The sequence below is a fragment of the Telopea speciosissima genome, chromosome 8, assembly GCF_018873765.1.
Source record: "Telopea speciosissima isolate NSW1024214 ecotype Mountain lineage chromosome 8, Tspe_v1, whole genome shotgun sequence".
Classification (NCBI taxonomy): Eukaryota; Viridiplantae; Streptophyta; class Magnoliopsida; order Proteales; family Proteaceae; genus Telopea; species Telopea speciosissima.
Genome location: NC_057923.1, coordinates 45,197,694 through 45,216,066, shown reverse-complemented (window position 1 = coordinate 45,216,066; position 18,373 = coordinate 45,197,694). Strand labels below are relative to the sequence as shown.

General features: G+C 39.9%; 1 protein-coding gene and 1 pseudogene across 2 annotated transcripts in view; one reads left to right on the top strand and one right to left on the bottom strand.

The window, feature by feature from the left end:
• Positions 1-18,373, bottom strand: part of LOC122672933 (crossover junction endonuclease MUS81) — a 67,714-nt gene that overhangs the window by 34,478 nt on the left and 14,863 nt on the right. For both annotated transcript variants that reach the window (XM_043870444.1, XM_043870443.1), the window contains exons 7-10: positions 15,943-16,153; positions 15,712-15,845; positions 15,421-15,569; positions 4,420-4,477 (exon numbers count right to left, since the gene is read on the bottom strand). In XM_043870444.1, coding sequence (XP_043726379.1) covers positions 4,420-4,477; positions 15,421-15,569; positions 15,712-15,845; positions 15,943-16,153 — 552 coding nt within the window. The remainder of the gene's footprint in view (positions 1-4,419; positions 4,478-15,420; positions 15,570-15,711; positions 15,846-15,942; positions 16,154-18,373) is intronic.
• On the top strand, positions 1,692-2,572 carry LOC122672935 (annotated as a pseudogene).

Genomic DNA, 18,373 nt, shown 5'->3' with positions numbered 1-18,373 from the left:
ACTTCACCATAGTACTGTGAATCGGCCAGACCATGCTCTAGGAGACTGCTTCAAACCATAGAGAGCACGTTTGAGTTTGCATACCTTCCTATGAGTTTTCCTAGTAGCAAATCCCGGAGGAACATCTAGGTAAACTTCTTCTTCTAACTCCCCATAAAGAAATGCATTCTTCACAACAAATGAATATTTTACCGCACTTTTGGTTTTTAACAATGTTTTACTGTATTAAGATTTATAGAATTTTTAGTTTTGAGAAAAACCCCAACATTTGAAAGTTGAAAATTTAACCTACCGCCAAAAATCCAGTTTTTGTTCTTGAACCGGGGGGGGGGGGGGGTTGACTTTTTATCCTTTTGGAATTTGATTTTTTAACTACTTTTATTGGATTCAAATAGGGGGTTATTTGCTTATTTATGAATAATATCTTAAGTAAATGAAATATGAAAACATTTACTTAAATGATATTTGGCATAAATAAGGGCCAAATACTAGGTTCGATACCAATAAAACCAGTACAAGGCACCTTGCAACAAGGCGGAGGTCGCCTAGGCCCCAACAAAACCGCCTGAACGCCTAGGCAACGCCTTAACAACTATGAGCCTGATAGACAACTTTGAGACCAAGATTATTGTCCACATCATGATATAAGAGTATAATTGCACATTACTTGATGAACAGCATGGTAAAAGTAAATTCCTGGCAAAGCATAACTAAGATGAACTGAAGAATGCAAATGATATGATTTTCAACCTGAACACATTAGAAGAACCTTGAACCATTAAACCCACCCATGTACACACGCATACACAAATCTTGAAATGAAACTTCTAAATAAAATGAATCATCCTTCTAGCAATAAAAGCTTAAACTTTTCTTTTAACATTTTACAAAAACCATGGCTCCATATTAGTATTTGGTGCAAAATAAATTGAACCAGTTAGGTCTGAGAGGAACTTGATAAGAACTCAATCAACAACCCCACCAAACATGTATATATAAACAGAGAAAGTTGCAAAAGTTAAAAGGGCAAACACCTCCAGCATTTTAGTAACCCTTGCTTCCATGGTAAGGCCATCGGTGCCTAGTCTTACAAATTACCACAACAACAACAACAACAAACTCAGGCTTATCCCAACTTAATGGGGTCAGCTACATGGATCCAAACAAAACAAACTAGGAAACACTGAAAGGGAATGAAGATATGGGGAAAAGAGGGATGGGAAGTATGATGAGACATGAAAATTGGAGAACGACAAATGAAAGATGGAAAACACAAGAAAGTGAAAAAAGAAGGGTTTTTTCACGTACCCCCCCCCTGAGGTTTGACCTAATTATGAAAAAATCCCTCAGTTTTGAAAAATTGTGTGCCCCCCTGAGGTTCTTAACAGTTAACAGATACCCACATTCCGTTAGTCTAGGTCTAACAGTGTTAAAATCAAGGGGTGAACTGAAAAAAATGCCCTTCAAGAAAATTTAAAAAAAAACCTGCAACTCATCTTTCCCAAACGATTTGGGGAAGATGAGTTGCAGGTATGAACACCATTGGGTTCTTAAGGTTTTGGGCCTAGATTCCAACAATTTTGCAAGGAAAAAAAGGCTCTTCACACCTTCCCCTCTCCATCCTTCATCGTCTTCTCTTTTATCTTCTGCGATAGAAATAGAAAGGAAAAAAAAAAGCCTGAACTGACAAGAAAGAAAGCAAGATTAGAACAGACGTACAAAGATGGCTCCACGAGATAAGCCTAATTGGGTTAAAGGAGGAAACGGTGGAGGTGCCGGTAGCGGCAAGGAAGTGCATTTCAGGGGTGTGAGAAAGAGACCATAGGGTCGGTATGCTGCCGAGATCAAGGATCCCGGCAAGAAGAGTCGTGTTTGGTTGGGAACCTTCGATACGGCGGAGGAAGCTGTAAGAGCTTACGATGCTGCAGCCAGAGAGTTTTGTGGCTCTAAGGCTAAAACTAACTTCCCTTTAACTTCTGAGTGTAACAACACCACCACCACCAACAATAATAACCAGTCGAGCCTAGCCAGAGAGAGCAGCACCGTTGAGTCTTTGAGCCAGGAAGGGTTTTCTCCAGCACCGATCGTACCTCCCTCGCCTTTGAACCTTGATTTGTTACATCGCGGTGTTGGTTCTAGTGCCGCCGCCGCTGGCAGTGCCGGTCCTGGTAGTGGGTTTGCCACGAGGTTCCCGTTTCACCTCCTTTCTCATCCACATCATCAACAATAGCAGGTTGCTACAACGGCAGCAGCGGCTGCCGCTGTTGGTGTTTTGCCGACCGTGCATCCGTTTTTCTTTTTTGACCCGTTCGTACATGAATCATCACCACATGAACATGAACCATCACCATCTGAGGCTCGACCCAGTCACTGCTGTTGCTAACTTCCAGGCTACTTTTGCTGATGCCGGTGGTGGGGCCCAAAGTGATTCTGACTGATCTTCTGTTGTTGATTTCAGCCGCCACCCACACAGCCCACCTAGAGGACTCCGTGATCTTGACCTCAATCTTCCTCCTCTGCCGAAAGTTGCTTAATACCGGATTTTGAGAGCGGCGCCGGATCAGATCAGGCTTTTATTACAAAACTGGGTTTTTTTCCTTGCAAAATTCTTGGAATCTAGGCCCAAAACCTCAAAAACCCAATGGTGTTCATACCTGCAACTCATCTTCCTCAAATTGTTTGGGGAAGATCAGTTGCAGGTTTTTTTTTATTTTTCTTGTAAGGGCATTTTTGTCAGTTAACCCCTTGATTTTAACACTGTTAGACCTAGACCAACGGAATGGTGGTATCTGTTAACTGTTAAGAACCTCAGGGGGGCACGCAGAATTTTTCAAAACTGAGGGATTTTTTCATATTTACGTCAAACCTCAGGGGGGGTACGTGAAAAAAACCCAAAAAAGAAGATGAAAGTAAGAGGAAAGAGGTATAGTGCAGCATGTCAGGAGAATCTCAGCTAAATGGGATCTGCTACATGGATCCTTGCCCTCCAATAGGCTCTATCCAACGTCATACTTGGTACAAGTCCTAGACTGTGCATGTCCTTCCTCTATTTCTCACAACTTTTCCTATGGTCAGTTTAGGCCTGCCCCTAGCTCTTTTAGTTCCTTGAATCGGAATCATATCACTCCTTACTAGGGCGTCCGTAGGCCTCCATTGAACGTGACCATACCACCTCAAACGACTCTCTCGGAGCTTGTCATTGATCGGAGCAACTCTCAAGTCAGTTCTAATACGCTCATTCCTTACTTTATCCTTCCTAGTTTTTCGGCACATCCTTATCTCTGCTACACATAGCTTCTAAATATGACACTTCTTTACAGCCCAACATTCTGCCCCATACATCATTGCCGATTTGCCGGTCGAACAACAGTCCTATAGAACTTTCCCTTAAGCTTTAAAAGGATACGTCGGTCACACAACACTCCGGACGCACCTCTCCACTTCATCCATCCCACTTTAATTCACTGTGCAACATCATCCTCTATGTCACTTTTTTTATTTAAGATTGACCCCAAATATCTAAAATGGTCACTTTGCAGTATCTCTTTCCCAAAATATCTAAAATAACCCCAAATTACTAATAAAGAAAAAACTATAATCTCCTTGATAATCCTCTACATTATCCTTATACCCCTGACTACTGAATCTCAACCCTCAAACTACTTGATTTTAAGCCTCAAACATACAAACAACTTAAATAAGAAAGGGAAAATGTACCCCATATAATAAGCATGGTTCGAGATTTCACCGAGATATCTCGGTTTCCCAAGTTTCCAAGATGACACCCATAGATAATATTGTATCAACCAGGGTTCGACATATTTCAACAATATTTTGGAAATTTTGACCAGTTTCGACCAATTTTAACCAATTTCAACTAGCCCAGTTTTGACCAGCCCATGACATGTCGAGTTTTACCCAAACTATACCAGTTTTCGACCAGGTTTGGACAGAATCACATAAACCTGGGAAATCTCGGTTTCGGCCAGGATCGAAACCGGCCTCGAAACCGAGATTAGAACCTTAATAATAAGTAATAATAAAAGAGCAAACCAGTGCATGAAGCTCCTAATAATGCAGGGTCTAGGAGGGGCAAATAATAAGTAATAAATAAAGAATCTAAATATTGGAGGGAAAAAAGAACTAAGAACCCTTGGATATCTAGGATCAGTCAACTTCTATAGCCATTGGTCAACCATCAGGTCTTTATCCTCTCATATTTCTGTCTCTTTATAGTAAAATTTTTTACACATTTCTGTTCCTTATTCACTTTCAAATTCTTTTTTTTTTTTTTTTTAAATTCAAATATTATTCTGCAATCTGACCCCTAAATCATTTGTACTTTTGAGTAGGACCCTAAATTCATTTGCAGTGAATCAAGTTTTTGGGAAAAGTTATTCAATAGGAAGTATGACTTACCTCTACTTGAATTTTGAATTGCGCACGTACATTTTCAATAATTCTCCTATACCGTGACCTAGGATTCAATGAATAAGACAAAATTTATCAGAGGTTTAATGAGAAATTGAATTTAATGAGCCGAAGTTTCATAAATAGCCAAAGATTGAAATTTTTTATACTTCAAAAAAATTTATGAGATGAATTTTCACCATTGAGATTCATGTAGAATAATTTAATGCAGCAACAACAAGAACGGCAATAATAATAAACCATTATATGATGTATAGAAAGTGAAAATGCCATCAGAAAAGCACATGCATATGCATCCTCCCAATGGTATAATAAAAATGACACGCATGGTAAAGTTATATATATAGGGCACATCTTGTTGTCACCAAGGTGAAGTTAGAAGTTGTAACCTTCTTTAGATTGTCCCTCTTGTCTTACTCTCAAAAGTTATTTAAGTCAAGGGTAAAAAAGTATTTTCAAAATAAGTTGAAAGTGACTTATCATTATGTAATTTTCAATTGTTGTCCTTGTCCATGTGACATGACATGATTTACCGTCATAGACAAAAGAAGTGTGTTATACTAAAAGGGCAAAAAAGTAAGGTTACAATCTCATTGTAACCAACCTTGGTGACAATAAGATATATATATATATACATATATATACCGGAAAGCTAATATTTGAAAGGAAAACCAAACTTTACGGTAACATGCAAACACAACTAACCCAGGAATTTTTTTTTTTTTTCTGGCTAATGCAATAGAGATAGAACTATAAATCTAAAAATGTTGAAAGATGACAAACTTAATGGTATAACCCAGGTCATAATTCATCTAAACAAGGATCCAAGCTACAAATATTCTTTCTCAATTTATGGGAACCAAACTTGTAGGGATTTTAAAATTCTGGAAGTTTCAATGAATTCTGTAAATTTTCAGACCAACAAAATGACCAATATTGTACTATACACTTTGTTGACATTCTAGGGGTAGTTTGGTCTTTCTAGTTATTTTTAATTTATTCTTCTATTTGTAAGGCTGCGATTGGTACAGGGGTATTTCTGTCCCCTAGTACCTTATCACTTAAATATATATATATAAGGGGGAGGGGCCTGCGGTAGAACAATAACTTCTAGGCGCAGGCAGCCTCCCATGTTTTTGGTTGTCTTCTCTTCTCTCTTCTCTTTGCTTTGGTTTGATTGCAGGAATCTGGTTTCGTAACATGGTATCGGAGCACCTGTAATCAAATCAGGGTTTTCTCATTCTCCCTTCTGATTTTACCTTTTCTCTTAATACTCTGTGGTGTACAGCAACCTATTGTTGCCTCTACTATGACTTAAGCCTCCATCTCTCATCAATGGAGGACTCTACTACTGCCTACAAGATTTATTCCAGTTGCTCAGTTGGCGATTGTTGAAGATTCAGTCAATTTCTCCCATCTCTGCTAAAATCGATTTTGTCAGGTTTTTACCTGAAATCGATTTTTGTTACAGGAATCTTACTTCTGCGATTTTTTTTTGGAATGGCTGATTATTTGGATGCAGTGGATCTCTCATGCCTGGTTGCTGCTACTCTTTATTAGACCCTACCGATTTATGGTTCTTCAAGTTTATGCTTCTTCAAGACACATTCATGTCTGGTTACTGCTGCTCGATTTTTTTTCTATGGTGATTGGCTGATTTGGTTCTTCCGGAAAGTATATTCTATTGCTGGTTCTTTATTGCAGTCCTGCATTGGCTCCATATTGGGTTACTGCTGCTCGATTTTTTTTCTGGTTTTCAAAACCTTGACAAGGTGATCGATTTTTTGCCTCTACTAGTTTTTTTGGTCTGTGGTTCTTCGATAGTTACCCTTGCTGCCCATACTTGCCTCTCTTCGTTATGGCGGAGATGAAGACCACTGCTCCTCTTATGGATAATGTCAATGCAACCATGACCTTTATCAAACACAAAGGGAGCTCCAACTATTTATTGTGGGCTCCAGCTGTGAAGGTTTATATTATGGCCAAAGACAAACTCAAATACATTACATCTGATCCTCCTACCTCTGATGAAAAAGATTATGGTGAGTGATGAAGGGAAATGCAATTACACTTATTTGGTTGTGGAACAGTATGGAGCCCAATATTGCTGCTAATGTTATGTTCCACACTAGAACCAAGGGTGTGTGGGACTCCTTGAATAATGGCTTATGAACAATGTGCCCACAGCCTCTTTATTTATAATTAGAGATCATTACAATAAAGGAAATAAAATCCTAGTCAAATCACATGTGCAACAAGTACATGATGAACCTGGACACTTTAATGTATCCGGATCCGGGTCACGGATCAACAGGTAATGCGTTAATATTCAACACTCCCCCTCAAGTTGGTGCATACATGTCAAACATGCCCAACTTGCCAACAATAGAACAAAATAATTTACTACCAATTCCCTTAGTAAGAATATCAGCCACTTGATCACTAGACTGAACAAACGGAACACAGATGGCCCCTTGCTCCAGCTTTTCCTTGATAAAGTGCCGATCAATCTCAACATGTTTGGTGCGATCATGTTGGACTGGATTATGGGCAATGCTGATTGCGGACTTGCTGTCGCAGTAGAGTCTCATTGGAAGGTCAAATGACAATCCAAGATCTTGGAGAAGTCCTTTAAGCCAAAGAAGTTCGCAAATGCTTTGTGCCATGGCTCTAAACTCAGCTTCAGCACTTGACCGAGCAACGACTACCTGCTTCTTGCTTTTCCAAGTAGTCAAATTTCCTCCAACATAGGTGCAATATCCAGAGGTGGACCTTCTATCATCAGGCTGCCTGCCCAATCTGCATCAGTATAAGCTTCTACCCGAAGATGACTATGTGGGGAATATAGGACTCCTTTACCAGGAGAGGACTTTAAGTACCTTAGGATTCGGTATGCTGCCTCCAAGTGAGAAGAGTGAGGATCATGCATAAACTGGCTGAATACACTTACTGCAAATGCAATATCAGGTCGGGTATGACTCCCAACAAGTCTCAGCTGTGTGATTAGGCTTGCCACAATAAGAACACTGCCTAGAAGAACGGTTGGTATGCTGTCCACCAGAACCACGTGCACCAAACCCACAGCCTCCCCATGAACCACGGCCACGACCAGCAATGAAAGTGTAGCTGTCCTTCAAGGAGGAGTCAGATTTCGTAGGGGAGACAATGCATTCAAGGCGAGAATATGTATCAGCAAGTGTAGGGACTGTTTCGCCATCAAGTAGGTGACCCTTCATAGTCTTCAGATCAAAATTCAAACAAGCCAAAAATTTAGTGTTGAATATTCATGGATTACCTGTTGATCCGCCGGATACATTAAAGTGTCTAGGTTCATTATGCACATGTTGCACATGTGATTTGACTAGGATTTTATTTCCTTTATTGTAATGATCTCTAATTATAAATAAAGAGGTTGTGGGCACATTGTTCATAAGCCATTATTGAAGGATTTCAACATAGCATCAGAGCTAATCCAAGAATACGGGATCTAAAAATTTCTTTCCTTTTTTTGGTTTTTTCTCTCCTCTCCATCGTTAAGTCACCCTAGCAGCAGCACCACCGCCAACAGCACCTCCGCCAGTCTTCCGCCAGCACTTCACACCACCGCTAGCCTTCTGCCAGCCCCTCACACCACCACCAGCCTCCCGCCAGCCCTCCGGCAGCCTTTCCCCACTTTTTCACACCACTACCTCCCTCCCGCGGCTCTCTCTCTTTTTTTTCGCGAGAGGACTTCCCGCCTCCTTGCGATCCTTTTAAACCCTCCCTTAGTGGTGAGTTGTCTCCCACCAAGGGCTCTTTTTTCCCCAAAAAAGTTTTCCCCTAAGTAGTGTTCAAATCTGCAATTTTTTTTTCCATTATTATTTTTTTTTTTGACCAATCACCATGCCTGACAACTCTGACGTTACGTCTGCTTCCTCTGGCCCTAACGGCACATCGCAGCGTGACTTTGTTCCTTTTCCAGCCAGTCTTATAAAGTTAAATGGGGCCAATTACCTCCTGTGGTCTCGTTCATGCTTGTTTGCAATCGGTTCCCGTGGTCTCTCTGGCTACATCACTGGAACCTCTGTCAGGCTTGCTGAAATTGGTTCAACCCAAGATCGGTGGGAGAATTTTAATTTTCTAGTTATGTCCTATTTGGTGAATTCCATGGAGCAAGAGATTGCCGGCCATTATCTTCTTCTCGATTCGGCGGCCAAGATATGGAAAACAGCCAAGGACACGTATTCTCAAGTTGGGAATGCCACTCAGTCCCATGAACTTCGTCAAAAGATTCACTTTACCAAGCAGTTAGAGTTGTCCCTTTCACAATATTATAACACCATGTGTACTCTGTGGCAACAGTTGGATTTTTTGGGCACCTTTACCGCAACTAGTGCTGCTGATGCAACGGCTTACAGAAAATGGGAAGACAATCTTCGTGTTTTTGATTTTTTGGCCGGGCTCAATATTGAATTTGATCCGATCTAGTCTAATATTATGAATCGTGATCCTCTACCTACTCTTGAGCAGGCATATGCAATTCTTTCTGCCAAGGATAGTCAACGTATAGCCATGGTTAATCCTGTCCCTCAGGAACGAATGAACGATCGGCTCTTATTTTTGGTTCATAGTCTTCTGCCCGTGGCAATACTTCCCGTTCTGTTCCTAGTGATCGGCCATCTGGGGATCGTCCTCCTATTAAATGTGATCATTATGGAAAGGAGTGGCACACACAGGATCGTTGTTGGAAGCTACATGGTCGCCCTGCAGATACTCGGGGGCGGGGCAGGGGTGGTTCCAATCAGTCTACTGGCACACGTGCAAATCAAGCATCCACTGAAGAAGAACCTGCACAATCTCTTTCTCAAGTTATGGCTGAACTCAATCATCTCAGGGATATGGTGACTCGTTTCTACACGTCTTCTTCGGCATCTACATCCTCTTCATTGGCTGCCTCTGCTGTTTCTGTGCTTTCTACTACTCCTACCACTCCTTCTCCAGGTATTTCATTTGGTGGGAACTGCTCCTCTGTCATTCCCGATTCTTGGATGATTGACTCTGGAGAAACCGACCATATGACAGGTTCTTCATCTCTTTTTTTCAAGTATTTTTCTTTATCTGGTCATACTAAAGTCTGTGTTGCTGACGAATCTCTTTCTTCTATCTCGGGAAAGGGATCTGCACAGTGCACATCTTCTCTTTGCCTTTCCTCTGTCTTGCATGTTCCAAAATTCTCTACTAATTTACTTTTAACTAGTAGTATAACCAGAGATTTTGGAGTTGAATAATTGGCATAAACATTTGGGCCATCCCCCTATAGGGGTTTTATCTGATGTTTTTCCTAGTTTGGTTAAACGATGTAATAAATTTAATCTTTCTTGTGATGCTTGCATTTTAGCCAAGCAAACTCGGACGGTTTATCCTATTTCTGATAGTAGAAGTTTATCACCTTTTAATTTGATTCATTCTGACGTTTGGGGCCCTGCCCGGTGTGTTTCTACTTCTGGCTTTCGGTGGTTTGTCACCTTCATTGATTGTTGTAGTCGGACCACTTAGATCTACTTGATGCACAATAAGAGTGATGTTTTCCGTTGTTTTACCCTATTTCATAAGATGGTTCAGGCCCAGTTCGATGCCAAGGTAAGAACTCTTCGGTCTGACAATGGTAAAGAATACATGGATGGTGCCTTTTGGTCATACTTGGAAACTCATAGGATTATCCATCAGACCTCTTGTGTGGATACACCTACTCAGAATGGGGTCGCTGAACGCAAGAACAGGCATTTACTTGAAATGGCTCGATCTCTAATGTTTGATATGGCTGTTCCCCCTCATTTCTAGGGTGATGCGGTCCTCACAGCCACTTATCTTATTAATCGACTTCCCTCAAGAGTCTTAAGAGGACGCTGCCCGTTGGATGTTTTATTGGGCTCCTCGATTTTTGTTGTACCACCAAAAATTTTTGGTTGTGTGGTGTTTACCCGAAACCACCATGTTCATGGCAAGTTCGACCCAAAGGGACTTCGGTGCATTTTTCTTGGCTACTCGGCTACTCAAAAGGGCTACAAATGCTACCATCCTCCAACCAAAAAAATATTTGTTACCATGGATGTTGTGTTTCGTGAATCCGAGGCCTACTTTTCATTACCGGAACCTCTGCAGGGGGAGATCATAAGTGCAGATTCAAAGGTCCCACTGATTGTTCCTCTGAATGTTCATGTACCTGTTATAGAGGATTCTTCTGTGGAATTGGAAGATGGGATTATAAGTCAAGAATAAGAAATGGGACAGATTGAGCAGCAACCAGTTCAGGGGGAGAAAGATTTGAAGAATTTTTCTCAGGGGACGTTTTTCCTCCTCATGGACCATTGTACAAATAGACCACTACCACACTACCTACTCAATCAGCACATGTTCCGAGTTCTCCCACTCATTCTCCTGGTAAGCCTCCTTATGGTCCCAGTCTGGATTTACTTATTGCTGTTCGAAAGCTAAAGCGGAGTTATACTCAACATCCAATTTCTAATTTTGTATCTTACAACTCCCTTACTCCTTCTTTCCATACCTTTGTGTCTTCATTATCCTCTGTTATTATTCCTAACAATTGGTAGGAAGTAATAGCAGAGCAAAAATGGAAGGATGCGATGCATGAAGAAATGCGTGCCTTAGAGAAAAATCAGACCAGGAATTTGGTAAGTCCTCCATTAGGAAAGAGACCCGTTGGCTGTAAATGGGTATTTGTTGTGAAGCATAAATCTGATGGTTCAATTGAAAGGTATAAAGCAAGGTTGGTTGCCAAAGGGTTCACTCAAACCCAAGGAATCGACCATCAAGAAACCTTTGCTCCTGTGGCAAAAATGAATACAGTGAGAGTCATCATTTCCTGTGCTGTGAATCAAGGTTGGGATCTTCAACAACTTGATGTGAAAAATGCCTTCTTACATGGAGAGTTGGAAGAAGATGTCTACATGGAGATACCTCCGGGTTTTGCCTCACCAAACACTCAGGGAAAGGTGTGCAAATTGAAGAAAACCTTGTATGGCTTAAAACAGTCTCCCCGGGCATGGTTCGGTCATTTCCATAGAGCTATGGTTGCTAATGGATATTAGCAAAGCAATGCTGACCACACGCTATTTGTTAAAAGGGTGGGACAGCATATCACTATTTTGATTATCTATGTAGATGATTTAGTGATCACCGGAAGTGATAAACAAGAAAATCAGCAGTTGAAGACCTATTTGGATACCGAGTTTGAGGTCAAGGACTTGGGCAGGTTGCGGTATTTCTTGGGAATAGAGGTTGCCTACTCTGCTAAAGGTATATCTCTTTCTCAGAGAAAGTATACTCTCGATTTATTAAAGGACACTGGGATGCTTGGGTGTAAACCTGCCGATACACCTCTGGAACCTAACACACACTTGAAGAGTAAGGATGGTGACCCTATTGATAAGGGCAGTTATCAGAGGTTGGTTGGGAGATTGATATACTAGTCTTATAGCCATGGTTCAAAATCTCGCGATATATCGCCGATATTTCGGTATATTTCGGATATCTCGACACTGCCGAGACGAGATGACCATACGAAATGAAAAAGTTCAAATTTCGGTATATTTCATGATATTTCGTCGAAATTTCGTGAAATTTCGGTATATTTCGTAAATAAAGTGTATTTAACAATTTATACATCAGGGTCGACCGTATACTGTCAGTCAAGGGTGCAAACCCAAAACACCACTTTGAGTTCATTTTTTTGCAATATGAAGGTTTAGATGTGTTTATTTAACTCAAATAAGGGTGTACATGAAGTATTAGGCCTTAATATGGCCAAAAACCCACCAAGATGGAGTGCCGAAATATGGTAGAACAAATACCATATTTCGGCGAAATTTCGGTATATTTCGGATATTTTGGATATCTCGACCAGCCTGAGATACCGAGATATCGCAAGATTTCAAACTATGGTTGGGGCAAGCATGGCAAACCAGATTGGGCACACCAATTAGCCAATCATGCAATCTCTGATGGTGGTAACGATATAGTGTCTTCTGGGGATACCATATCCGGATCCTCCACAGGTGGTTAATCTACCAATCATGATGATATTTCTCAGATATTACGGCGTTTACAGAGTCTTGAGACATCCACTCATACATCTACTGGGGCTTCTACTTCTGTTGGTACGGTACCTTAGCTCATGCAGGTACATCTGCTCTCTTTACCACTACCTCTACTCCCTGGATCATTAATTCTGGGCATCTGCTCATATGACTGGTAAGTCCTCTCTGTTTACTTCATTTGCCACCAATGATACTTCCATGTCTGTCATTCTTGCTAATGGCTCTTCTACCCCAGTTTTTGGTACCTTATCTCATGCAGGTACATCTGCTCTCTTTACCACTACCTCTACTCCCTGGATCATTAATTCTGGGAATCTGCTCATATGACTGGTAAGTCCTCTCTGTTTACTTCATTTGCCACCAATGATACTTCCATGTCTGTCATTCTTGCTAATGGCTCTTCTACCCTTGTTTCTGGTTATGGCACAATGTCCCCCACTTCCTCCATTAATCTTTCATCCGTTTGCATGTTCCTCACTTTCCTTTAAGTTTACTTCCTGTTAGTTAGTTAACAAAGGCTTTAAATTGTTCTCTAACCTCCTTTCCTTCTCATTGTGTCTTTCAAGATCTTCACACGAGGAAGACGATTGGTGGAGGGAGTGAAAAAGATGGACTATACTACCTCAACGGTTGCCCCAACTTCTTCTGCTGCTGCCCATACCGTTGGTGTGACTCCCTTTCAATACCATTGTTGATTAGGTCATTTGTCCTTGTCTCAGTTGAAACTTTTGTTTCCTAGTTTTAAGTCTGGGCCAAGCCAATTTGTCTAATAGCTCAGCAGCTTGTCAAACTACTAGTGGTGTGCATGAGCAGGCTGAGGGTGTGAGCAATCAAATGGAGAATAGGTCCATCTCTAACACTAGTCTTAACGAGCAATATAGCTTAGAATGTGAGGCATGTGAGTTGGGAAAGCATTTTCGTGCTTCATTTCTTTCTCGTTCTGTGTCTCGTAGTCCGTCTTTATTTTCTTTAGTCCATTCTGACATTTAGGGTCCACGTCGAGTCAAAAATAAGCATGAATTTATGTATTTTGTGACTTTTGTGGACGATTATTCTCGTCTCACTTGGTTGTACCTCTTGAAGGATCGTTCTGATTCTTTATCTGTGTTTCACAATTTTCTAATGAAATAAAGACTCAATTTGGTATTCCCATTAAAGGTTTTCGTTCTAACAATGCTTTGGAATATGTGTAAAAAGAAATTTCTTATTTTTGTGCTACCTGTGGTATGATTCACCAAACCAGTTGCTCAGCCTGCTCCTACACTCCACAACAAAATGGGGGTGGCAGAGCGCAAAAAGATGTGCATCAATTGCTTTCTCTGATGTTGATTGAGCTGGTTTAGCCAGTGACCGTCGTTTTACTACAGGATATTGCACTTTTGTTGGAGATAATTTAGTTACATGACGGAGTAAGAAACAAACCACCATTGCCATATCTAGTATTGAAGCGGAATACAGAGCTATGGCTCATATTACTGCAGAGTTGATGTGGCTCCATTCTCTTCTCCTTGAGATGGGTTTCCCTGTTCCTACTCCTATAAAGATGTATTGTAACAACCAAGCTGCTATATATATTGCCAGCAATCTGATCTATCATGAGCAGACCAAACATATAGAAGTGGATTGTCACTTTGTTCGGGATGCAGTTTTAAAGAAGCTTGTTGAGACTCCTTTTGTTTCTTCAAAAGACCAATTGGCTGGCATGTTTACGAAGTCCTTGTTTGCTCCTAGTTTTCGTACTTGTTGTAACAAGCTGAGCATGGGTGATATATATGCTTCAGCTTGAGGAGTATTGAGATTCTAGGGGTAGTTTGCTCTGTCTAGCTATTTTTAATTTATTCTTCTATTTCCTCTTACTTTCATTTTTCTTTTTCCGTTACTCACTTTTCTTATCCCATTTCTTCATTTTTTTCTCTCATTTTTACATTTTCTCTACTTTGTTTTGAAAGGATCCATGAAGCTGAACCCATTTAGTTGGGATAAGGCTGAGTTGTTGTTGTTGTAAGGCTGTGCTTGGTACAGGGGTATTTCTGTGCCCTTGTACTTTATCACTTAAATATATATAAGGGGGAGGGAGGGGCCTACGGTATAACAATAAGTTCTAGCCGCAGGCAGCCTCCCACATTTTTGGCTGTCTTCTCTTTGCTTTGGCCTGATTGCAGGAATCTGGTTTCGTAACACACTTAAAACATGACAATATATCACGCCAAAAATTATTTCATTCCCTCACTTTATTACCCTTTTAGATCATCAGCTTTAATGACCATAATGAGCCCGGTACTTCAGTCCAACCCAAAAATCACCCAGGTCGAGGGTATTTGGGACTTCTGCCAGGGTTCATCCTGCCACAAGATGGGGGGTTGTAATCCAAGAATTTGACTTAATGAAGCTCAATTACAGATTCATAGTAAGTTGCTTTCTATGTCGAATAATGAGAGTCAATTTTTTCAATAGAAAAATAAAAACAGATACATACAATCTATGATCCTTTCTGGATGGCGTTAGGGTTGATCAACATTTCATAGGGTGAGTGTTCGGTATAAATGGAACTTTCCCTGAACTCTTAACTGTTGCAGTCACTAATTGTGAGAGCTTTTGGAAATTTTTGAATCACAGAAAAGAAAAGTCCGACAATAGGTTATGATAAAAAACAGATTAATAGAATCTCTTACGCAAATTAGATTGACTAATCATCTATTTTATATTTTCATTACACAAAATTCAATAACTTGAACCTAGGGTAATATAATATCAATAAATCAACAAAGCTCCATCCCAAGCTAGTTGGAGTTAGTTACAGAAACATCAAGGTAACAAAACAAACACCCTTTAAGGTCCCGTTCAATCTCCAAGTTGGCATTGCCAAGAAAGATAATAAGCAGATAACACTGACCCGTGATTAGTGAATTGCTCCCTATCATCCAATATCAAGCTCACATCATACACTTCCTCAAATCTCTCCCCAAAACCCAGAGGTGGCATTGCTAAAGCATTCAACTTAGCCTCTGAACCATCAGAGTTTGATTTACGCAAGTTATAGCCCTAAAGCATTGAGCAAAAAGTAAGACAACAAATCAAAACTAACTTATAGCATATGTTAAACATGATAGCATATTTTTTTTCCAGTATAATGCAAAAACCCTAATAAATTCTTCAACCAACTAATTCAGTAATTCACACGTACAGATGATGAGCATGCTTTCAAGTTATAAGAGCTCCTTGCTGAATCAGCTGAACATGAAGACCCTGGACCACACTCTGCGTCACCATAGCAGAAGTTCGTTCGATTTTTCTCTCTTACAACAAAATCTACTGCACCTGGAAATCATGTATCATATGAGAAAGGCATATTGAAATATCACTTACAAGTAGATTTTCCTTGCATCTTTCATTGGTATTATGAACAAAGGTGTACCACTATCTGTAAAGATATTGGTAGATAATGTTGCAAAACAATCCTCTCCAAGACCTTGCTTAGGCTCCAAATTTGAAGCACAAATTTCATCCTTTTTAGGTTGATGCACTATTGCAGGCCCAACTGAAGAGGTCTTCCTCTTCTTCTTCTTCTTCTGGGCAGCTTCTGCGAGATCAGTGGAAGCAAATGTTTGTTCCTTAGGATGGCTCCTCTGTGTAAACAGAACGAGAAGTATTATATGAGTCATATGTCAAAGAACCATGACTAGAACATATTTGGAAAAAAAAAATCTAAGCTTCAAGTATCGCATTTAGGCCCTAGCATGGTATACATATGGATTCAGTTGAGCTGACTACATTGATATCACCTACCCGAATGGCCTGGCAGTACCAAGATATGTGTTGCTTATCTGGTTGCCAGCATGTGTTCACTGTGGGTGTGGTAGTCTGTTTGTGAATATGTATGTAATAATCACCATCAAATGAATTATACTTGTAAGTTTATCAAATGATGTTGACTCAAGTATCATCTATAGAACACCTTGTACATCGAAAATCTTAGTTTCAAAACTTCATGATCAACTAATTCAAGTCATCCATAGAAAAAGTCTAAATAGCACTGGTGGCATATATGATCATGCAGTCCTACAGAGACACCAAAGGGAAAGGAATGTCAGTCTTATAGTAATCCTGAGGAAGGCTGCGCCCAAAGGGTTTGATGTCACGCATTGGAGATCCCACAAACTACAATCTTCCTTCCATTAGGCAAAATAGTTGGGGATAAAGGTAATTACTGTTGTTAAAGTTGTCGTGGTCCTTATGTTAACCATAATAGAGGGAGTCTCTCTATCGTGGATATGTTTCCTTTTTAGTTCCTGCAGATTAGTTTCTATTTGCTAGGAGATATTGTCTTTCTATTTTTCTTTCTTATTCTAATTAGGAAAGTTATTGCATGCTTCCCTTCTTCTAAGTTATAAATAACATCTGTGAGAGAGGAGTGGGTATCGGCTGTGAGTTCTTGTTTGAGTTAAAATAATACCGCAAGCGTACGGGTCAATCGTAGCTACGGGTCGAACACGAGGAGATATACGCCACTCTATTTAACTAACTTAAAAATAATGCAAAGTGAACCAAATTAAAGTGTTAAATTAAACTAATTAAACTAATGAAAATTAATGCATCCTAACTCATAAACATCTAACAAAATTAAGGGATTAAATTGGCGTCCTAACACATGAGCATCTAACCTATCAAACTAATGCAAATTGAAAGGAATAAAAAATGCAGCCACACATAATAATCACATAAAAAGGAATAAGGGAATAAAAGTGCATCCACAAACCACAACCATATATAAAAAAAAATAAAAGAAATAGAGGGAGAAGAAGAAGAAGATAGAGAGAGATAGAAGAGAGGGAGAATGAGATTAAGGGTTTAGAGAATGAAAACCTGGATGTGCTTGAACCGGACTGAAATTGCTTCCTCTTCTAAATCTCCAAGTCTTGTCATCAACTTAGAAACTTAGACTAGAAAGCTTGAAACTAAACTAGAATTATTACAACCATATTGAAGACATAAATTAAAGCATGAATCAAAAGCATCACAACCATGGAATTGAAACCATGTAATCAAACTAGAACTTAGAAAGCCAAAAACTAGAAGAAGAGAAGAAGAAATTTCACTAATTAATTGAACTAAAAACTACACTAAAAACTGAATTAAAATTGAACTAGAAACTAACTAAAAACTGAACTAAAAACTAACTTAAAAATTAACTCTAAGGGCAAGAGGTATTTATAGGGGGAAGGGAGAAGAGAGAAGAGGGAAGTGGTAGAAGAAATATTCCCTAAGAAAAGAGAATATTCTCTTCTCCTTCCTCCTTTACATTGCCTTGAATCCCAAGAAAAAATAAATAAATAAAAAGAGGGAGAGAAAAATATCCTAGATACATAAACCTCCTATTTATTAAAAAGTAACTTTCGAATTCTAACTTGTGCTTCCTTTTCTTTGTAGGTGTCTTCTCCAAGCAATGAGATCAAGGCATCTTTGACTTTTCAACCTTCCATAGATGAGAGAATATCTTTCAAAAGAAATCTATCCCAAGTAGAATTCCAAAAGTACCCTTGAAAAGTTGGAGGAGAGAGAGAGCAAGGGTGATGACTAGGATTCCACTCACAATTAATGAAATGTCAAATCTATCCTTCAAAAAACGTGGAGCATGGGATGCTTATATGGGCCTCACTGTTGTATTCCTTACGAAAAATCACCCAAAATAGACCCAAATTTCGTCCAATTTGGAGTTCGGGAGCCCAAGATATCTCAAGTTGAAGTTGGACTGCTCCAGAGCCTTCCAAATGGAATCTTTCGGCTGATATAAAGATAACTTCTGATAATTGCGCTAAGGCCCCTGGAATCCGAACTTCCGCTTTACT